Below are 23,478 nucleotides of genomic sequence, written 5' to 3' on the forward strand. Positions count from 1 at the left end.
GTGGAGCTGTGCAACAGGCAGTGCCGTGCAAGGGCCACTAGGTGGCGCTGTGCAACAGGCAGTGCCGTGCAAGGCCAGCAGATGGCGGCACTCAGAGGTTACCAAACCCGGCACTGACCTTGGGGTCGTGAATCCCAGACAGCTCCTCGAAGGTCTTCTCTCCCACCATCACGGCAGCCAGGTTGGCGGTGTAGCTGGACAGGACCAAGAGGCAGAAGATGGCCCAGAGGTTCATCAGGAAGCGCCCGGTCCAACACTTGGGGGTCTTGCTGGAGACGGTTCGCCCAAAGAGGATGGCGTAGCAGAGGTTGAGCGCTGAGGAGTAGGAGAAGATCTTCATGCGGTTGCGCCCGTGGGGGGTCATCCCATAGGGACTCTTCCACTCGTAGAGGGTGAGGAACAGGGCGGTCAAGTGGAGAGCCACAAAGATGCCCACCCACATCGTCCAATGCAGCGGCCACATGAAGGCTCCAATGGGAGACGCCGTGTCCCGGATCCTCACCAGGATGCCCAGGCTGGTGGAGAAGAAGGGGCTGGTGAAGTCGATCACTTGGCTGCGGGCCGAGTTGATGCTGAAGGACGTCACTGCCATGTGGGCCGTCCCACTCAGGAGGTCCCCCACCAGCCCTGTCCAGCGGCCGTTCTTCCAGGCCCCGTACTTCCCGTCCCCCACAATGTAGAGGTCAAAGTCAAAGGGGAGGTCCTCGGCCAACTTCTCCAGGAGGTCAATGCAGTAGCCGTAGCAGCATTTCCGGTACTCGGCAGGGACTGAGCCGTTCTCGGAGTTGAGCTCGTCAAAGAGGGTGTCCAGCACGGCCGAGTCGTTGGTTCGGGGGTCCAGACACAGCTGGCCAGCAGGACAGTTGCCTTCTTCATCCACCTGCATAAACCACAGATTAGTATGTCTCTCTCTCTCTCTCTCTCTTTCTCTCTCTCTTTCTCTCTTAGATGTCAGGAGCCAGCCAGCAATAAAACACACTGTGCAAGTTGGAGTTAACTCTTTACCAGCAAAAACACGATCTGCACAGACTGATGAGCACAGCAGTTCACCCCCCACTAGGTCTTGCCCCATGGATCAGTTGCCAAGACTGAAAGCCACCCATAGCCATTTACATCCTCTCCTCTCCAGGGTTTTCCCCAAGCAATTGGAGACTGCATCTGCGTGCAGCCAACCTCCCCTCTGCACTTTTCATGCCCCTCCTGGTCCTGGGAGACAAGCAGGGAGGGGAGCTTGTTGCAGGAGGAGGGGGAGACACCCGTGACTCTTCACCATCTCTGCCTCCTGGCCTCCCTCCTCTCCTGCTTCAGCTTCTGCCACTGACTCCCCCTGCTCACTAAGCAACATGCCAGTCGGGCATGTGTCTCTGCCAGGGTCCTACTCGAGTGTAGGCTGATCTCCTGACATTAACTTGGGAGGCAGCAGTGGGTGCTGCCAGGCCTGCGAGGCGGGAAAGCTCCTCTTCTGAGCACTGGGCACTCAGCTCCCTGGCAGGCCTGGCACACAGCAAGCACAAGAAAGGCCATCACAGTGCCTGCCTGCCTGCCTGCCCAGCTGCCCACTCGTCTGTCCATTCCCAACTGGCTGACTGGGCTCCCTCGTCCGCTTGCTTGCTTACTCCAAGGCTGCCTCAGCTCCTGGCACCCAGCACCCCCTGGCCAGCCCCAGAGGCCCATTCGCCTGGGGAGCTTGTAGCCAGGGCTGCTGCACCAAACAGCTGTGCAAGCCTTTGGGAGGCAGAGGGGCAAGAGGGCATCAGAGGAGGAAGGGAAGGGAAGAGGGACAGAGGCCAGTGCTGCCCACTGCACCCCTGATCATCATTCAAGGCACCCCAGGGTGCCACGGCACACTGGTTGAAAACCCCTGCACTAGCTCAGCAAGGAAGTTTGGCTTAAAATGATGGCTCCGTCTCCTCGTCCTCGTGGGTTGTGTTCTACTCAGAGTAGGTCCGCTGAAATCAATGGGCATGACCAGTTTAAGAAAGTGGAACTCCTCTGAGTCTGACTTGGATGGACACCCTCCTCTGTGAGTGGTTAATGTGCATTAACAGCCAGTCATTCTGCACATTGACCAGCCTTCCTAGAGAATGTGCACATAACATGTCCATGTAGAGGGGACTTTGCACATTTCCTGGTCAGTGTAGACAATTACCAGCAGGCCTTGGGGAGCATGTGTATTTTGACTGCTTTTTTCTTTTTTCTTTTGGTACATTTCCCAGCCGTTGTGTATAAGGTCCAAGAGGCTGTGAGGAATGTTGCACAATGACTGGCTGTTGTGCACATTAACCCACACCTCTTACCCCTGACGTAAACAAGATTGCTTTTTTAAAAAAAGGCTTTTGAATAAATGCAGGCACTTTCTGGTTCGTACACACCTCCCTGGTGAAGACGAAAGGGTGCTCTACCAAGGTCACCACGCGCAGTTTCATGCGGCAAAACCCCTCTGCCTGGTTCCTGCGCTGCAGGTGCTGGGGCCACGTCCCCTCCTCCACCTCCATCTCGCCCCCTTTCCAGGTCCCCACTGTCACCCAGGTGGGCTGACCCACAGAGTCCCTCAGGAGGCTCCAGACTTTGTAGTGGCGATCTGTGTGGACGCGGGACGTGTTGTGCACGAAGACCTCCCCCATCTGGCCGCGGAATGACGTGTTGGCTAAAAACCTGGAACCGAGAGAAAGAGGGAGGGAGGGAGAGAGAGGAAAGCAGGAGGCTGGGTTCCTGGTAAGATACGCTGCATTCTCTCTTAAATTACATTCTCTCTTAAATTATAACATGCCGCAAATTTGATATCTTTTTTCCACAGCCATTCCCATTGCAATATAGATGGTACCCGACCCTGGTCAGACTGGCAAAAATGTATAAAAACTGTAGTGATGTCTGTTGGAGATGCAACAATGGGGCAGGAAACTTTCTACATATGTGGTGGGAGTGCAAAGAGATAGTGGGATTCTGGGAAAATAGCTATAACAAACTGAAAAAGATGTTTAGATTTTCATTTGAAAAAATCCCAGAATCTTTTCTCCTAGGCATCATGTCAGAGGAAATAAAAAGAATGCTCAGACCAATATTTATGTATGCAACTACGGCGGCAAGGTTATTGATTGCCAAAAATTGGGAAAGCAGCAGCGTCCAAACCAAAACAGACTGGCTATCTAAAATGATGGAATACTTCCATACTGCCGAACTAACAGGGAGGATAAGAGGAGATATGGTACAAAAAGTGAATAAGGAGTGGGCTATCTTTAAGGAATACATAAAAATTTATGTGGAAAAGGTAGAAATTCTGACAGATACTGAGTGAATCCAGAAAATGATTAGAGTGAAAGGAGAGTAAAGTTAAGATAGAAGAAGAGATTAAAGAAGTAATGAAATGTGTTTAAGCTAGTTGGGGGGAAAAGTAGCGTAACAAGAACGGCTGGAAGTCAAGTCACTTGGTGGGTGTCCGTGTGGGACAGGTGTGTAGGTATGTTGATATGTACAGTATAGATAGGCATTATATAGAGTAATGTAGGTATGTTTTATGTTATGAATATAAGGTAGTATGTTGTGTACATGTATTGTGTAATTGTGTAAATGTATATGTATGTGTTTTATATGTTAATAAAATTTAAATAATAATAATAATAATAATATGCTGCATTGGTTGTATATATAAACTTGTGGAACTACCTGCCACAAGAGAGAGAAAGGGGAGCAGGAGCATGACATTCCCGCTTGGCCGTGATGCAATAGTTGGATGTTAACTTGTGGTAGTAGCAGAGCCTTAAAACTGTCTCAGGAGTTAACAGGCAGTGAGTGCAAGCCCCTCCTGATGAGGAGCACCCAGGTTCCCAAAGGAGCCTGCGGATCTGGGCCTGCCTCCTGCCACTCAGCCTCCATGATGCCATCTCTATTCTGGGCATAATTGGATCAGTCATTCTCTCCCTCTGCAGGGATACAGCACAGCTGCCAGTCCTCACAGGCAGCTGCCCGTCGCAACTCTGTATGAGTCAGGGCTTGCCAGACCAGATCACCCAGTCCCTGCAAAGAAGAAATGGAACCACCTGCCCACAGGAGAGGCTGCCTGTTGCATCTCTGGAAGAATCCCCATTCTTAGCCTGTCACATCTCTTGACAGGTCCTTGTTTTGGGCTTGCCTCTGTGTCAGGCATCACCCAATCCATGCAGTGGTGACGCTCAATCACCTGCCCGTTGCACCTCTGGATGAGTGCCCCTTCTCAGTCTGCTGAGAACAGGAACTCGCACTGGCCACAGGTCTTCTAAAATGCTTTTTTGTCCTCCCCCTAGCCACCACAAATTTCTGGGACCCCCGGCTTACTCACTGGGAGAGGTAGCGCCCGGAGGACTCAGAGGCGACGGTGTGCTTGTCGTTGCAGTTCACCATGTTCTGGATGAGGGCGAGGTCCGGGCGGACATAAACGGCCCTGGAGATGGCCCTCGACACCAGCTCCACCGCGTCGTGGACGAACTGCTCCAGGGACGGCCTGCCCACCTCCCCGTAGGCTAAGAGCCCCAGGGGCAGCCCTTCCGTCCGAAGCTCGTCCACATTCTGGGGCTGCCCCAGCACCCAGTGGAACTCCTGGAGCACTCCAAGGTCCCTGGCCGTCCGGAAGACCAGCTGGGAGTGGCGGGCATTGCAGCCAAAGAGCAGAGCGGGGCCGGGAAGTTCCCGGTACTCCTCCAAGTGGCGGCGCAGGAGGCGGGCAGCTTCCTTCTCCTCGAGGAAGCTCAGGTCCACCACGGCCGTCCTCTCCAGCTCGGCGTAGCTGCTCCACAGGTCCACAAAGGCAGGGACGTCCCAGGCCTGGCACAGCACCAAGGTGACCTCGCGCCACTTGTTGGAGCGGAATATGTTAGCCAGCAGCTCCAGGAGCGTCTCAAAGTCGTTGCTCCGGTCCATGTGAAGGTGGAAGGGGTTCTGATCCGGGAAGGATGAGAAACAAGGGAGGAGGGTTGAATTATTTGAAGAGCAACTGTAATCAGCAAATTACGCTAGTAGGACTACAAGAAGTTTTCTAAGGAGAAATATATGAAGTGTTAAAGGTAAAGGGACCCCTGACCATTGGTCCAGTCGCGGACGACTCTGGGGTTGCGGCACCCATCTCGCTTTACTGGCCAAGGGAGCCGGCGTACAGCTTCCGGGTCATGTGGCCAGCAGGACTAAGCCACTTCTGGCGAACCAGAGCAGCACACGGAAACGCCATTTACTTTCCCGCCGGAGCAGTACCTATTTATCTACTTGCACTTTGACGTGCTTTCGAACTGCTAGGTTGGCAGGAACTGGGACCGAACAACAGGAGCTCACCCTGTCATTGCAGGGAGTCGAACCACCGACCTTCTGATCGGCAAGTCCTAGGCTCTGTGGTTTAACCCACAGCGCCACCCGCGTCCCATACGAAGTGTTACCAAGTAGCAAAAGAGAGAGATATTGATTATGAGTTTGAAATGTAATAGGGAAGTTAAGAAATGCATAAGAGATTAGACTGGAAAATTTTCAGACAGGATTGATGGAAGCCAAAAAAATTGAATAAGGTGTAAAAGTATGTTTAATTACTGTTGAAAATGATATGTTAAAAAACTAATTTTTTATATATATATATATATAAAAGAGAAACAAGGGGGGCCCGCGGGGAAGAGAGTTATTTGTTGATTTCTTTACGCAACCACGGCAACACAAATATTATGCGCACAAAAATGGCAGAAGGAGGTACCTGCCAAAGAAGAATGGCAGCTGGAATACGGAGAACCGGCAAGTTTTGATGTGCGAAATTAGAGATCAGAAAGAGACCAGTTTTAAAGAAGGTTGCAGAATACTTAAAAGCTCGGTGTAAAAATGTTAGAATGCAAATAGGATTTGAGTGAGAACAGCGGTGGGGTGGACTTTTTGTTTGTATAGTGAGATTAGGTGAAGGTCTAGAGTTACTATGACATTGCAGCATAAATTGAATTTTTGAGGGACCATGGAAGGAGGGAGGGAGGGAGGGGAAGTCACAGGTGGAATGACTGATAGCTAAATTTGAAATGTTGTTGGATTGTTTATTTAAAAGTAAAAAAAATAAAAGTCTGCTGCTGGGATCTCAGTCGGCAACAACGCAGGAGAGGGTGGTATTTGCTTCACGGCACCAGTAAGGAATTTGATTTTTTTATTATTATTTATTATGTATAAAATTTGCACACCGCCTTTCATCCACAGATCTCGGCGTAGTTCGCAACAGAAAATTACGAGATAAAAAAAGCAAAATGCATGATAAAAAATGAACCCAAAATCCCACCTCCCACTTAAGGGGCGATTCTATGGCAAGATCTGCAGGGATCTAGCTTAGGATTCAGTGGATCTCCAGCTCAGCTGGCTGATTCCTGTTTGGCCAGCTGTAAATCCCCAATCCTGGGACAGTCAAAGATATACAGGCATAATTTGTTCATCCTGGGCCAGAGAGGGGGACTTAGACTGGATCCTAAGCCTGTTCAGTTCTGTTCTGGCAACCCAGCATGGAACATTACAAAAAATTAAAATTGTGATTAAAATTGTACAACCTGATTAATATTCTACAGGCTGATTAATATTCTACAGCCTTTTTAATGTGTCTACAGGAAGAGGGGGGTTGCTGTTTTGTTTCAATTATTTACTTGTTTTTATCCTGTATTTTATTCCGTGAAACGCCCTGAGATCATAGAATCATAGAATCCTAGAGTTGGAAGAGACCACAAGGGCCATCGAGTCCAACCCCCTGCCAAGCAGGAAACACCATCAGAGCACTCCTGACATATGGTTGTCAAGCCTCTGCTTAAAGACCTCCAAAGGAGGAGACTCCACCACACTCCTTGGCAGCAAATTCCACTGTCGAACAGCTCTTACTGTCAGGAAGTTCTTCCTAGTGTTTAGGTGGAATCTTCTTTCTTGTAGTTTGGATCCATTGCTCCGTGTCCGCTTCTCCGGAGCAGCAGAAAACAACCTTTCTCCCTCCTCCATGTGACATCCTTTTATATATTTGAACATGGCTATCATATCACCCCTTAACCTCCTCTTCTCCAGGCTAAACATGCCCAGCTCCCTTAGCCGTTCCTCATAAGGCATCGTTTCCAGGCCTTTGACCATTTTGGTTGCCCTCTTCTGGACACGTTCCAGTTCGTCAATGTCCTTCTTGAACTGTGGTGCCCAGAACTGGACACAGTACTCCAGGTGAGGTCTGACCAGAGCAGAATACAGTGGCACTATTACTTCCCTTGATCTAGATGCTATACTCCTATTGATGCAGCCCAGAATTGCATTGGCTTTTTTAGCTGCCGCGTCACACTGTTGACTCATCTTATGATAAGGGTGGTATAAAAATCTAATAAATGAATAAATAAATACTAACTCCATCATGCGTTAATTAGACTTAAGCATGTTGGTTGTATGAAGCTGGCTATCCCACAGTTGTCTCATAGGTTTTTATTACACACACACACACACACACACACACACACACACACAATTCAACAATTCAACATCATTTCAAGTTTAGAACTCAATCATTCCACCTGCGACGTCCCGTCCCTTCCTCCAGGGTTCCCCCAGAATTTCAATTTATGCTGCATGTTATAGTTACTATAGACCAGGCATAGGTAAACTCAGCCCTCCAGATGTTTTGGGACTACAACTCCCATCATCCCTAGCTAACAGGACCAGTGGTCAGGGATGATGGGAATTGTAGTCCCAAAACATCTGGAGGGCCGAGTTGGCCTATGCCTGCTATAGACCTTGCCCTTACCACAAAAGAAAAATGGAAAGTTCACCCCCACTGCTGTTCTCCCTCAAACTCTACTTGCATTTTAACATATTTTACACTGAGTTTTTAAGTATTCTGCAAACATTTTCCTGTCGCCTTTAAAAACTGGTCTCTTCCTTATCTCTAATTTTGCACGTCAAACTTGCCAATTCTACAGTTCTATCAATTTCAGCTGCCATTCTTCTTTGGTGGCTGGGAAAACCCAGTCAGATGAGTGGCTAATAATAATAATAATAATAATAATAATAATATATAGGTGAGCCCCCAGCTGGAAGCAGAGCAAAGAGGCAGGCGGCCACTAGAGGTCAGCAGAGTTTAAGCTCACCTGTGCCAGAGATGGAAAAGAGAGGTGGACTTTTAGGAGGGTGGGATGTTTGAAATCCCCCTCCTCTCATCGGGAAAGGAATTGCAGAATCATGAATGTGGGCTAAAGGTTGCTGGACCATCTGGCTCTTTACGTCTGAAGACCCCTTCTGGATCTAATCCAGCGTCCTGTTCTCGCAGTGGCCGCAAGCGAGATTCGAACACAAGACCAACTCACTCCCCTCCTGCCATTTCCAGCAGCTGGAGTTCAGAGGCATCGCTGCCTCCACTTGGGGTGCAGAGCATAGCCAAGAGACTCAGGGTTGCGGGTTCAAGGCCCACGTAGGGCAAAATATCCCGGCATTGCAGGGGGGTTGGACTAGATGACCCCTGTGGTCCCTTCCAGCTCTGTGATTCTATGAACCTTCCTCATCTAGCTCAGTATTATCCACACCAGCAGTTCTCAAACTTTTCTTCTCCGGGTGACACTTTGAGAATAAAAATTTGCTGCATTGGAAAACAAAAACAGACAAAAAACACTGTGGAACGCCCTTAAAGAAATAAACAACTATCTGGCATTTAGAAGACATCTGAAGGCAGCCCTGTTTAGGGAAGTTTTTAATGACTGATGTTTTAATGTATTTTTAATCTTTTGCTGGAAGCTGCTCAGAGTGGGCAGGGTATAAATAATTTATTATTATTATTATTATTATTATTATTATTATTATTATTATTACTACTACTACTACTACAGCTCATAGCAGTACTTGATTAAGAACACCACTAATTTATCATATAATCATGGGGTATTCAGAAAGTATTAAAAAATGCAGTTATATAGGAACAGAGAATCATAGAATTGTTGAGTTGGAAGGGACTGCAAGAGTCATCCTGCCACAGCCTTTGAGAACCACTGATCTACGCAGATCCTACAAGTGTCCCTGTTCTCCCAGAAAAGTCCAAGATTTACAGAAGCCATCCCAGTTTCTGATTTGATCCCTACTTTCCCATTGGACACCCCTATTTTCATAGGAGAAATGTTGGTGGGTATGGAGTTATGCAACCCCCGAGCAAAGGAAATAAGTAACCATACCAGCTTTAGAAGACACCTGACAACAGCCCTGGATAGGGAAGTTTTTAAATGTTTTATTGTATTTTTATATATGTTGGAAACCGCCCAAAGGGGCTGGGCCAACCCAGCCGGCTGAACACGATATGAATAAGAAAGTTGTTGTTGTTATGATGGAATAGGATGCCCCTATTTTCACCGGAGAAATTTTGGAGGGTATGCAACAGCCCTCCAGGGTTTCAGAATTAGGGAAATCTCCCAGCCCTACCTGAAGATGCCACTGGGGTTGAACGTTCTACATGCCAAGCAGGCGCTCTGGCACTGGGTATCATCTCCTCACCCCACCCGAGTCCCATGTTGCTCTGGGACGTTCTGCAAGACTGGCCTGCGCTCTGTGCCAGCGACTCGCAACCCTTCTTTTACACACCAAGTCAAGGTTCCGGACCTCATCATTCTGATTTCCAAACTGGAGCAAATTGAGCTGCCTAATAGTGAGTCGGAACGCCAAGCTACAGCCGTCCCCCTAAAAATAAATAAAAATAAAGCATGAATCCAGCACGAGGCGTGAGAGTACGCACGGTTGGTTCAGGACGGCTTCCCTCATGCGCACATGCGTTGTTGAACACTGGGGGTGGAAGAGGAGCAATGCTCAGAAAGACGAATCGCCAGCCCAGAGCTGGTACGATCACGTCAAGGTCGTCTCCACTGAGCGCCTTGAGACACACTTATTGGTGTTTTCATTACTGTTTTTCTTAATAAAAAAAGTGTTTATCGCTTTGGGATGCTTTAATGGAAAGTGACTGATAAGCACAATGAAATACACAAAAGAAAATGTGCCTGTGTTTGTGGGTGATGCAGGAAATTGAGGTGGGTGGTCAATGGAATTGGAAACGGTAAGCACATCCCATGAAGACCATCATCACATGTGAAATGTCAGTTGCTAGCTAAGCAAATAGATCTGAAAAGAGCGCAGGGATTATTGCAGGGTTTCTATGGTGCCTGCTTGCTCTCAAGAGGCGGGGAGTTCCACAGAGCCACACACACAAAATGAAAAAGTCACAGTGGAAACCATTAGCCCCCTGCAATCGGAAACTGGAACGAAATAGCGACCAAGCAAGAGATCCTAATTCTGTTCGATGTAAGCAGCTCATTCGGTCTGCAGAGGCCTGGTTGAAAAAGTGTTCTGCCTCTTCTAAATCAGGGTTTTCCCAAATTGGGGTCTCCGGCTGTTTTTGGACTACAATTCCCACCATACCTGCTAGCTAGGGATGATGGGAGTTGTAGTCCAGCAACAGCTGGGGACCCAAATTTGGGAAACCATGTTTGAAACAGAGGCATTCTTCCACCTCCCAGAGAATTGCTCTTTTAAAATAGAGGTGTTCCTTTGTCTCTTGCAGGCGGCAGGAAATATGGAGGCAATGTCTCTTCTGAACAGAGGTGTTTGTCCATCCCTTGTAAATTCATTTTTGTTCCTCATAGAATTGTAGAGTTGTAAGGAGCCATGAGGGGCATCTATTCGAATCGTCTTTTGCCCAACATGGGGCTCAAACATGGGGACCCTGAAATTGAAAGTCTTATGCTCTACGGACTGAGGTATCCTGGCTTTAAAACAGGGCTGTCCATGGCGGAAATGACTGGCAGAATCCGAGACCAGGGAGAAGACTCAGTGGAAGAAGATTGGGGGAAATTTAAAACCTATTTGCAGAAACATTGTAAAATTTCTGAATGTTGATGACATTGAAATGAAGTGCTGGGGCTCTAGCAATAAGGTAAAATTTAAGATTAAACCAACAACAGATAAATTAATGGGCTGTGAATTTGCTGAACCAACTTTTAAAAGGGATACAAGAACGGGGGACGCGAGGAAGTCAGGAAAATATGTGAATTTAAGATATAAAATTAAGAAAGAGGGAATTTTTGTGTTTTTCCTGTATGTGCTTTTTCTTTTTATTATTAGTTTTTAATGTATGTATTTTTGTATTTTTGTGCTTAATGTTTGTATTGTTGTATTTTGTAGTCTCTATATTTTTCTTGTCTTTGTCCCTGTATTTTTTCTTGCACATTTTGCATTGTTAAAACTTAATAAAAAACTTTTTAAAAAATAAATAAATAAATAAAACAGGGCTGTCCAGCCCACCAGATCTCCTCCTTCGGCCGACTTTGCTGCTTCAGCCAAGTCCCAAGGAGAACCACCGGCCCCAGCTGCCCATGTCCAGAACTTTCTAATAGACTGTCTGGAGACAGAGAAAATACAGCACAATAAAAACCTCCTCTCCGAGTTCAACCATCATTTATATGGCTTTGGACAGGAGGCAGGAGGAAAACGGAAAGTGCCCAGGCAGCTTTTCCAAAGTTAACTCAGGCTCCGGACTCCGGGTGGCAACTCTGCTGCAAGAGAGATTTGTGGCCTGGATGGAAGCCCTGGCGGAGGTTTGCAAGATGACACCACACAAATAGGAGCTGCGGGTGCCCGTCTCTGTAGGAAAAGGAAATATTTGGGTATGGCACAAACCGTGGAGGGATGGGACCTCGTATTCAAAGGTAGGCACTGACTGGCCATGGATGTTCTATTGAAATACTGCCGCTAACCCAGTCAGATGGGTTGGGTATAAATAACAAAATGATGGTGGTGGTGATGGAATAGAACCCTGCTCCTGCCAACCTAGCAGTTCAAAAGCACATAAAAGTGCAAGTAGATAAATAGGTACCACTCCAGCGGGAAGGTAAATGGTGTTTCCGTGCGCTGCTCTGGTTTGCCAGAAGCGGCTTAGTCATTGTTATGTACTGAGTTGAATAGGATCCAAACTGCAGCAGTCTGATTGGTCCTAGAACAATAGGATCCAAACTGCAGCAGTCTGATTGGTCCTAGAACAATAGGATTCAGAATGCAGCAGTCTGATTGGTCCTAGAACAATGCAGCAGTATGATTGGTTGGCAGGAACCACCCAATCATTCTCCAGATAGAAGCAAATCCACAACCTGATTGGCTTAAAGTAGAATTCCGGAATTAGCCAATCATGTGCAGCCCATTGTGTAAATAATGTATATAAAGCAGATACTTTGAGGGGACATTCATTTTTTCCTCCTCACCACTATGAGCTGAATAAAGAACATGAAATCACTTTGCGACTCTGAGTATATTTCAGTCATGCTGGCCACATGACCCAGAAGCTGGACGCCAGCTCTCTCAGCCAATAAAGTGAGATGAGCGCCGCAACCCCAGAGTTGGCCACCACTGGACCTAATGGTCAGGGGTCCCTTTACTTATTTTCATCAGAGAAATGTTGGAGGGTACACATTTTCAGAGCTCAAGCACACATTTCCAGGCTGCCAAAAGCACTAAAGCAGGACTGGTGAGGGGCATGGCCCGTGGAGAGGGGGGGTGGCTTGGGGAGAGCCCTGAGGGTGGAGGGAGGGAGAGGTCTTGAGGGCCACATCAGACCCCTCCACCACCTCCTCTCTGATCCAATGAGCCCCTGCCAGAAGGCTGCGTAGTCTGGGGTCTAAAATTATCAAAGTGCAGGGCAGATGAGCCCCCAATCCCCAAATTTCGAAAGTGAGCCAGACTCCCAGAAAGTTTCTCGTTGTGCTGCTTATGGAGTCAGCCTCCCCCTCCCCAAATGACACACTTTCCAGCAGTAGTGATGGGAGCAGCGACTAATTGGCCATGGCAAAATCTCTAGGGGGATCATGCAATTATCAGAACCCTTCTTGCCTCACAGCTGATAAAGATCACCAGGAATGCCCTGGCGGAGGAAAGCCCCTGTCTCCTGTCCCCTCCCCAAACCCCACTCCGCTGCTACCCCATAAATATACGTCTGCAACTCCAGCCCTGCTGAGAATGAGGCTTTGGGGAGTCTCTGCAATGGATGTCCTTGAGATCGTAAGTGGTCAAAGCAATTATTTACTAATGGAAGCCGGTTATCTTTTTGGAGAGACTCAGCGGGACCCCAGGGGTCACCCTGGGCAAACATTTTCCTCTCTGCTGACAGGCTCTGGCTGCTTTTATTTAGCAAAGAGTGAAATGGCGGGGAGGACAAGGTGACAATTTGAGGCAAATGGATGCAGATTGACACAGCTATCTAGCTTTAATTGTGGGCCCCTCATTGTCAACTGGTGGTTTCCAAAGCTCTCAGTGAATGACTCTCACAAGAGAAGGGCTCTCCCCAAGGCCAGACGCCCCCCCCCCCAGTGTCCCTATTTTCCAGGGACAGTCCCGGATTTACAGAAGCTGTCCCAGGTTCTGATTTCTCCCCAGAATGTCCCACTTTTCCTTAGGAAGTCCCTATTTCCATCGGGAAAATGTTGGAAGGTATGGAGAAATGCGACCCCAGAGCCAAGGAGATGAGTTAACTAAACAACCTTTGGAAGACATCCGAAAGCAGCCCTGGATAGGGAAGTTTTTAAAAATGTTTCATGTTTTAATATACAGTGAACGCCCGGGTTGCGAACGTAATCTGTGCACGATGCACATTCACAATCTGCAGCATTCGCAAACTGCAGCAGCACGTCTGCGCAGGAGCAGGTTGCGATTCGGCACTTCTGTGCATGCGCAAAGCGCAATTTAGCGCTTCTGCGCATGCGCGGCCCCCGAAACCCGGAAGTAACCTGTTCCGGTACTTCCGGGTTTTGGCGGGTATGTAACCCGAAAAAATGCAACCTGAAGTGTCTGTAACCCGAGGTATGACTGTACAGTCATACCTCAGGTTAAATATGCTTCAGGTTGAGCACTTTCGGGTTGCGCTCTGCGGCGACCCGGAAGTAATGGAACGCGTTAAATCCGGGTTTTGCCACTCGTGCAAAATGACATCACGTGCATGCACAGATGCGGTGAATCACAACCCGTGCACGCGCAGACGCGGGTTGCGTTCACTTCAGGATGTGAATGGGGCTCCGTACCGGATCCCATTCATATCCAGAGGTACCACTGTATGCTGGAAGCTGCCCAGAGTGGCTGGGCCAACCCAGTCAGAGGGGCAGGGTATAAATAATATGCCATCATTTTTCTGCATTCCTGGGGGTTGGACTAGATGAGGCTCAGGATCCATTTGGAGTGAGAAAGTGCACTTTCAAAGACCAGGCATGGAGAAATCTACAGGCCAAGGGGAGGTTAACTTTCCCTGTGTTGCACCATAAACCGTGCTCAGCCCTGAAGCCACCTCTACCCTGTTTCAGCCCAACTCCTTCCTTCTCTCCTCTGCAGATGGGAGACCTCGCCTTGCCAAGCGATGACCGTGTTGACTCATCTTTCATTTGTTGCAGGAGAGAGATCTACGATGTCACTTTACCTTGGATCCAGAAGTTATCTGCTCCATAACGAGGCTATTTTTCACGGCAGAAGGGAGCGATGTCAAGGTAAAAAAAACCTCCGGAAAAGTTGCCAAATGTATTTTTTAAAAATTTGTTTTTTAGCTGGAACCTCAACACCTGCTGGGCTTCTTCACGGATGGGTGTGTGGCAGCGTCAGAGAAATGACTGTTGCGTTCTAAAAAGTGAGGCAAAGAAGGCAGGATGGACATTTCTAAAGATCTTGGGGAATTTACAACACCGCTGCTAAACCTGCCGTGCAAATTGGGCTTTGCAAGAACTTATTGATGGCCAAATGTTCTGCCTCCAGCATCCACTGTCTCTGAGCACAAGTTGCTGGGAGTGGCAAGTGGGGAGAGGGGCTGTGGCACTCAGGTCTCGCTTGCGGGGGGGAGGGGGCTTCCCCTTTGGGGTATCTGGTCGGCCTCTGTGAGGACAGTAGGCTGGACTAAGTGGCCCATTGGCCTGACCCCACTGCAGGGCTCTTCGGAGTTTCTTATGATTCCTCAGTGGAGCATGCATGAACAGAGGCAGTCTACCTTAGAACAGTGGCAAACAAGTGTGGGAGAAGACTATTGCTCTCACATGGATGGCAGTTAACAGATTGGGGTTAAATCCTGACAAGATACAAGTGCCGTTTTGTGGGGGATAAGGGGTGGGCGGGGGACTCCCTGGTCCTGAATGGGGTCAATGTGCCCCTTAAGGACCAGCTGTGCAGCCTGGGGGTCATTTTGGACTCACCGCTGTCCATGGACAGGTCAATTTTGCATCCAGGGCGGCTGCCTACCTCCCTGTCTGCACCCGGTCTTGCCAGAGTGGTGCATACTCTGGTTTTCTCCCGCTTGGACTACTGCAAGGCGCTCTCTGTGGGGCCACCTTGGAAGGTGACTTTGAAATGACAACTAATTCAGAGTGCGGCAGCCAAACTGGGGACTGGGACCACATAACACCGGTCCTGAAAGACCTGCATTGGCTCCCAGTACATTTCTGAGCACAATTCAAAGTGTTGGTGCTGACCTTGAAAGCCCTCAACGGCCTCGGCCCAGGATACCTGAAGGATACCCATCATCCAGCCCAAATGTGGAGGTCCGGCTCCGAGGGCGTTTCGGCAGTTCCCTCACTGTGAGAAGTGAGGATACAGGGAACCAGGCAGAGGGCCTTCTCGGTGGTGGCGCCCGCCCTATGGAATGCCCTCCCATCAGATGTCAAGGAGATAAACAAATGACTTTTAGAAGACATCTGAAGAAGGCACTGTATGGGGAAGTTTTAATGTTTGGTATTATGTGTCGGAAGTTGCCTAGAGTGGCTGGGGCAACCCAGCCAGATGGGTGGAGTATAAATAATAAAATTATTATTCTTATTATTCCGCTGTGGACTTCCCTTTGAGCATATGACTGGCTGCTGTGGAGATAGGAAGCTGGACTTCTTATGTGCTTAAATGCCACAAGAGCGCACCTCTCTACATCCAGCCCCTGGGAAACATGCACCTCACAGGTCTGAAAATGTGATGTTTGAAAGAGGCTGTGCTTTTCTTTTTCAGGTTTATTTGGAAACCTGTTTAAAATCGAGCCTTTTGCTTCTGCGCCGAGAGGGAATTGGTTTTTTTCTCCCTCCTTCCCCCATCGAGAACCTGTGAGCAAAATACAGATTGCCTATATTGGCTGCGGGGAATTGGACCAAAGGAAACCAGCGACGAGGAAGGAATTCTCTGAGATCACTAATGTCCTGGCGACAAGACAGCGCAATTGAAAGGAGGGGAAACAACAGAAAAGAAAGAATCAAATCAAATCAAATCCCTCCCTTTGCCCCCAGATCTTGGCAAGACCTCGGAAGGATATTACTATTTATCATCTTGGAATAATTCCTGGATTTTTCCAAACAGCAGCCTTGAGTGGCAAAGACGGAGAAGGAGACCTGAGCTTGTTTGGTGTCACAAAACAACCAACTCCTTCTGAAGCTGGAACCAGATTCCACCCCAATCTTTGCACCTGATTTGGCTATCTTCTGCTCCCCAAATCCAAAAGGCATTGTTGGGGTGTTGCTGTCCCTAGAAGCTGCAACAGACGGCTGCTGCTGTGACAAGCTCCCGGTGCCCCAGCACATATTGATTAGCAATTTCTTCCCCTATCCCCACTGCAATTGCATTCCCCATGCATTCAAGGAGAGTTGAGAGGGCTCCCTCCGAGTTTTGCAAAAAATAATAATGACCGATTTTTTTTTGCTGTCATCTGCTGGGAAAACAAGGGGCAGAGTCTTTGCACTAGGCCTTCCAGGGGGAGGGGGTGTATCTGTTTTGACCCAGGGTATGAAGAACATAGAACTGCAGAATTGTAGAGGTGGGTGTGACCCCCAAGTCCAGCAGGAAACATTTGCCCAATGTGGGACTCGAACTCACAACCCTGAGATTAAGAGCCTCATGCTCTACGGACTGAGCTATGCAGTAGCAAAGCTGCCGGTTCTCAGCTCTCAGAGGTGGTGCGGTGCAATGGGTAGCGTGGTGGAGGAAGAAGAAGCAGAGTGTGCTGGGTTCGAATTGCCTTCTGTCAACAAAGCTTACTGGGCAACCTTGGGTGCCTCTCTTTTCCTGAAACACTGCCAGTTAGTGCAGGTAACACTAATTTTGATGGGCCAAAGGATTTGAGCTTCTGGTAACCCTCTTCAAACCAGAATCTTGAGGACCAACCAACATCTTTTCATATTTTTTTTTTGGGGGGGGAAGGCCCCACAGCTCAGCAGTGAGGTCCCCTGCTTTGCACACACACAAAGTCCCAGGTTTGAGGCGTCTCCAGAGAGAGACCCCCTCCCAGCCAGAGACCCCCAGAGAGTCTCTGCCCGCCAGCGTCCAGCAGCCCTGAGCTAGACCGTCTCCTCCGATATAAATCAACTTCCCAGGCCGAGAGCTACCAAATCCTTTCCCGTTAAGAAACGAAATTAAACGCAGAACGGCCAAGAGCCTGGCACAGATGGGGTTCCTGGTGGCTTTGGGCTCATGTGTGCAGAGGAAGGATATCGATGTAGAATCACAGACTCGTGGAGTCGGAAGGGACCCTGAGGGTTATCTAGTCCAACCCGCTGCAATGCAGCTGCCCCGTACGGGGATCGAACCTGCAACCTTGGCGTTTTCAGCATTTACTGTAACCAGCTGAGCTATTAAGTGAATCTTCCAGTATCTATATCTATAGCTGTAGTACAGACCAGCTCAGTGGAAGGATTACTGACTCCCAGCATGAATTGGCAGAGGACTGTGGCAGGATTACACCCGCCCTCCCCTCTGCTTTCCTATCTTGATTTATGAGCCACAAAAGGGGCCCGGGGCCCAGAGTCTCTCTGAGCATGACATCCCATCAACAGGCTTCGTTCTTTTTTGAACAACTGCTCAGCTGCGCCTGTTTATTCCAGAGCGGGGCGATCGGACGCCTCTTGCATCAATCACCGGCATTAAAAGCCAGCAGGCAGGCCGACTGTCCTGGGCTGAGAGCCGAAAAGCCTAATGACAGTCATCGTTCCCCTCAATTAAAAAACCCACCCTGTTGGGTTGTGCCTCATTTACTGGGACTGATCATCTTGAGTAAGCAGTGCCTTTCATTTCAGTACGTCTACTCTGAGTAGGGATAACATTGGGTTCAAACTGAACAGGTGTGGGAAAGGAAAAGTTCAGTGTGTGTGTGTGTGTGTGTGTGTTCCCCCGAAACAGAAGGGTTTTACCCGCCCCAGTTTCCTGTCTCCAACAGTGGGGTGCAAAATGGACGCCCACTAATTCTTTGTCCGTAGCACCAGGGGGTAGACTACCCCCTGGATGCAGAGGCTTTTGCTCTAAAATAAGAACAGGGTGGGATGGGGGGTGGCCTTGCTGAGATTGAGGCGAAAGGACCACATCGTGCTTCCAAACAGGAGACAGATCCGTGTCCTCAGAAAGGACACTGACATGGAATAAAGGCGATGCTGCCTTCCTAGTCCCCGGCAGCTGGTGCTCAAAGGTAGACTATGTCTATATGGAGAGGCTCAGTTTCATTATAGAGTTGGAAGGGACCCACAAAGGTCATCCAGTCCAACCCCCTGCAACGCAAAGGCTAATAAGGAGCTGACAGAACCTTTTAAGGGCAGAAGCAATGAACTTACAGGGCTGTTGTTATTTTTTATTCCTGCATTGCTGGACTAGATGACCCTTGGGTACCTCCTCCTCCTCCTCATTATTAGAATATATATTTCTGTTCACTTCAAGAAGAAATACCAGTTGAGGTCTCCATCTAGTCCAGCCAGCCAGGGAAAGGGATACCCTTCCCTGATTATCCTTGACCACTTATTATCCATCCACAACCTCCCTCTTAGCACGGGTGTAAAATGGGCATTTGCGATTGACAGATTTCCCTCAAGCTTCCAGCTTCAGATGCAGCCGACCTCTCAAGGGGAAGGAGGACCAAAAAGGCAGCTGGCAACACTGATGATGGAGGAAGACGCTCACAGCCTTCCCCGGTCCTTTCTCTCCAGCCGAGATAGACTGCCCCTGCAATGGAAGTTCGCCAGATGTACTCACAACTCAGAGACAGCCTGCCCTGCTCCCTTTTGCCAGCCTCTGGTGCTCAGAGGTTGACTCCTCCCAAACACGGAAGCTCAGGGATCGATGTAATAAAAGGATTATTAATCATAGCTAATAGCTGCAGACAGTCCTTGCTATTTCTCCCTCTGCGTCCAGGACCCTCAGGTAAGATTGACCCCGGACATAACAGCCACTTGGGCTGCAATCCTTTACCTGCTTACTCAGGAACAAGCTCCATGGCTTCAAGTGGGACTTAATTCTGAGTGGACATGATTCCTGTATTGCAGAGGGTTGGACTAGATGACTCAAGGGGGTCCCTTTGAATTCTACAGTGCTATGATCCTATGCGTAGCCTTACATACAATTAATACAGTACAGTTGTATTAATAAGTTATGTAAGTAATAATAACTCTTGAATTATGAGAAAAGAACACAATACTGCATTATAAAATGGTACGGCGGCCACAATCACAGCAGTATTAATGAGTTATGCAAGTAATAAGAATAACAAGTATTTCAGGACAATAAAAAATAATAGATCATATTACGTTATTACCATTCGGAATGTAGCTGTAACCAGCTGTGGACTTTGCATATGATGGGTGGAGAAATATTTTAAATTAATAGCCACGTTTAGCCTGTGCGCTGCCTGGGTGACTCCAAGATAGACTGCTCCTGACTGTGGATGTTCCTAGACACCAACCATGCAAAGCTGTGATCCTAGCACTGCAAGGCGGGGCCTTGAGGTTCCTTCAAACTCTACAATTCTATTATTCTGTGAGCAGAATCCTGTGAGCAGGCTCTCTGACAGGGAGGGCTGCCTTCCTCCTTCCTCCTGAAGGGCAATGACAGCCTCATTTAGCTACCTGTCCCTGAGGCCTCTCCAAGGTAGACTGCCCTTGAATGTGGAGGTTCAACCATATAACTAATCAAAGCTAAGATTTCTGCACAGCAGGGTGGGCACTGCCCCACATGACCCACAAAGTCCCTTCCAGGTCCATCACTCAAGGAACCCAACCAGAAGGTCAGTTATTTGAGCCCAGGATGGCTGTGGGCAGGATTCCTGCACTGCAGGGGGTTGGGCTAGATGACCCTTCCAGCTCTTCAATTCCATGATCCCTAAATCCAGTGTTATTTTTATAGAGAAAGAGGCGCCAGAACTCACCATGAACACCTCCCTTGTTCTCTTATAATGGCAATGGGGGCGTAGCCAAGGGTGGCAGGGGGCAGCTGCACCCCCCTAAATCAAGTAAATAAGTACAAATACTTAACTAACTGACCAATTGTTTTGCAGAGCTCGGTTCTGCCTCCGAATCATAAAACCTGACCCCCACAACATAAATCCTTGCTATGCCCACATGAGAGGTTTCTGGTGAGTTCCAGCTGGAAAAAAGCCCTGCCCAAGTCCATCTGTAGCCTGCTTGCTCGTGGGCTGGTAGACTGCTCTTGCCCTAGGAGGCTCTCCACCGGGGAGGACTTTTTTAAATGAAAAAGCGGAGGTGTTTTTCTCCTTACCCGGCTCCTGAAGGGCATGGGGGTCTTCGCACTTTGTCCCCCTCTGCCTTCTTCCTCCTCCTCCTCCTCTTCCTCCTCCCGGATGCTGACGAAGGGGATCTCCAGGAAGGCGGCGGCGAAGTCCAACTGGAGCAGCTCCCTGCGGGACGCGGGGAAGGCGAGCACGGCGGCCACTCCGCGCACCACCAGCGCCTGGCACAGCCAGCGGGCCAGCGAGGCCGGGTCCCTCTGCCGGGGCGCCCCGGGGACCACCTCCAGGCTGAGGTTGTAGGGCAGCGCGGAGGTGGCCGTGCGGCTGGCGCGGGCCAGGGCGTTGCGCGCCCGGCTCTCGGCTTCGCCCGCGCGGGGAAGCAGGGCGCCCAGGCGCACGGTGTGCCCGATCCGTGCCAGGATGTGGCAGGGCTGCGGGTGCCCCCGGGCCGCCGGCTGCCCCGCCAGCAGCAGCGACAGGCACCACCAGCAGCAGAGCGCCCGGCGCCTCTCCATAGGGCAGGGCGCGCAAGGCGCAGGGGCGCGCAACCCCTGCGCCCGCCCCCCACCCGCGCTGGGTGGGGGGTCCCCTAAGGAGGCAGCCGGGAGGGGGTCTCCCAGGGCCCGCCCATCAGGGGCCGCGGAAGTGGGGCAGAGCAGGAGCAGCGGGAAAGAGCAGGAGCAGAGGGAAAGTGAGGTCCCCCCCGCCCTATCCAAACGCAGCCGCTGCCGCCGCCGCTGCGCCTCCGCTCCCGCGCTCTGGCTGCTGCTCGCTCGCTCCCAGGCGGAGCTGGAGGCTGCTCTGGCGGGAGCGCGCCGCTAGGGGCGGCAGAGGGCGACCCTGCCAACCTGGGGATGAAGATGGTATTTGGGAGATGGTGGCACCCTCGCCCGCCTAACGCGCCCCTAAGCAGCACACATATGGAGGCTGCGTCGGAAAGAGATGTCTGCGTTTCGGCGAAGGAGATGCAGACGGCGCGAGGCGAGGAAGCGGAGAGGAGGACGAGCCTGCCTCTGGGCATGCACAGAGCGCGGGCGAGGAAGAATCGCAGAAACCTAGAATGGCAGAGTTGGAAGGGTCATCTAGGTGAGGTGAGAGGTCTGCGCTTCGTCCAAGGAGATGCAGACGGCGCGAGGCGAGCAAGGAGTCTCTGGGCATGCACAGAGCGCGGAGAGGCGGCGAGGGAGGAGCCCCGCTGGCGCTGTGGGGAGGGCATGCGGCAGGCAGAGCATGTGCAGAGTGCAGGGGGGAAGGAGGGACGTGAGCTCGGCGCGCTCTGGGTGTGTGCAGAGTGCGGAGCGGGGAAAGGGGTGGAGGACTGAGGCAAAGCGAGGAAGGGGAGAGGAGATCGGAGATGCGAAGGGAATGGAGCATGTGCAGAGTGCAGGGAACAAGGGATCGGAATAGACGCTGCTGAGAAAGGAGAGGTTGAGGGCGGGCTCCAGCTCTGTGGGAAAGCAGGCTGCGCGCGTGTGTGTCCATGGGCACGTGCAAAGTTCGGAGAAGGTGCTAGAAAGGCACAGAGGTGGGAGAAGACTTGGGCTGGGGCGCACCAGACTGTTCCAGAAACGCGGGTGGGGGGGGGAGTGTCAGATGAAAAGGAAAAGAATCTCTGAGCATACACAGAGGGGCAGAGGGAGGCAGGGTTGGTGATGCCGACACTGGACATGGGCACCCAAAACCGCTAAAAAGATTGGCTAGCTCTGATCCAATTAGCCGAATTCACTAATAGAGGTCAGTAGGTACCAAGGGCGTAGCCAGGATTTTTGTTGGGGAGGGGGGCAGAACCTCAGTTAGCTATGTATTTTTATTGATTTTCGGAGGGTGGGCAGTTGCCCCCCTGCCCCCCTTGGTTATGCTCATGTTAGTAGAACAGCAGAATGGAGCCTCCAGGTTCAGAAGCAGTCTATCTTCGGAACAACAAATGCTGAGATCAACAGAAGAGGGAAAGGTCTTAGCTTTCATTTTGGCTGCCCACTGACAGAAGCAAGTTACTGGGTTCAGTGAAATTTTGCTCAGGTTGCGAAAAGTGGAAAGAGCTGCCCTGAACATATGCAGAATGCCGTGCCCCCCCCAAACTGTGTTCCTATTAAACTCCTCCTGTTCATATTTAGAGTCATAAAATTTATAAAATTCACAAGGATACTTTTAAAACTCATGTGATATACAAAAAAACTGGTCAAAAGACTGGTAAATTGAGATATATGTGCATTAATCTAGGAAGAAGCATTCGTCTCTCTTGCAAGGAAATGTATCTCCTAAAATTAGTAAAGGCATCTTCTAAAATGGTCCTTTTTTAGGGAAGACTCCAAAGTTGTTGAACTTTTTTAAACAAACCCCAAACTTGTTGGGCTTTTTTTTTTTTTACAAAAATGCCAAAAAACCCCACTATTTGCCTAAGATCCAGGATAAATTCATCCCCCCACCCCGGGCGTCAATTCCACTTTTGAAATCCCAGTAATAATTTAGCAGCCCTACTAAAATAGAAGCAGTTGTTGCACCATGTACTGCTTTGTGCTGTTTTCTTTTTTTTAAATTGAATTTGTATGCAGCCATTTTAATTAATTTTTAATTAAAATTAAAAAAAGAAAAAGAAAAAGAGCACCCTTCTATTTCTTGCCTGGGGCAGGGAATGCCTCTTTTTCAGTTGACGGACCCGTGACCTCTGGATAATATTGCACTTCGTGTCCCATCATCCCCGACTGGCAGCTAAGGGTGATGGGAGTTGGAGTCTGACAACCCCTTGAGCAGACGCACATCCCACCCCACTTCCCCGATTTACCCACACATTTGTGTCTTACACAGAGGGAAAGCAAATCCCACAACAAACAGGTCAAGACCCAAACTCAGGATTTTAAGCAGTCTGCAAATGGTGGTCAGCCATGACAGCTAAGTAGAACCTCCTTGTTCAGCCACAGTCTATCTCCGAATTCCAGGCGCAGGGGACGTATGAAGTGGGGAGGGCTGTGCCTTAACTGGGACCCCGGAGAAGGCCAGCCAGTCAAACGGCCAGG

The 23,478-nt window shown here is 49.7% G+C and overlaps 1 protein-coding gene across 2 annotated transcripts in view; it reads right to left on the reverse strand.

The window, feature by feature from the left end:
- The window catches only part of GRIN3B (glutamate ionotropic receptor NMDA type subunit 3B), a gene marked incomplete at its 5' end in the record, with an annotated part of 39,332 nt that extends 18,353 nt beyond the window's left edge, over positions 1 to 20,979 (reverse strand). Inside the window, 4 exons of one of the 2 annotated variants that reach the window (XM_082206287.1) lie at positions 119 to 880; positions 2,373 to 2,655; positions 4,316 to 4,911; positions 20,494 to 20,979. In XM_082206287.1, coding sequence (XP_082062413.1) covers positions 119 to 880; positions 2,373 to 2,655; positions 4,316 to 4,911; positions 20,494 to 20,979 — 2,127 coding nt within the window. Of the gene's footprint in view, positions 1 to 118; positions 881 to 2,372; positions 2,656 to 4,315; positions 4,912 to 19,534; positions 19,609 to 20,493 lie in introns of those variants that run through there. The other variant, XM_082206288.1, reaches the window with a different exon arrangement.
- Between the last annotated feature and the right edge of the window lie 2,499 nt (positions 20,980 to 23,478).

The sequence above is a fragment of the Podarcis vaucheri genome (assembly GCF_965113315.1).
Source record: "Podarcis vaucheri genome assembly, chromosome: 18".
NCBI lineage: Eukaryota > Metazoa > Chordata > Lepidosauria > Squamata > Lacertidae > Podarcis > Podarcis vaucheri.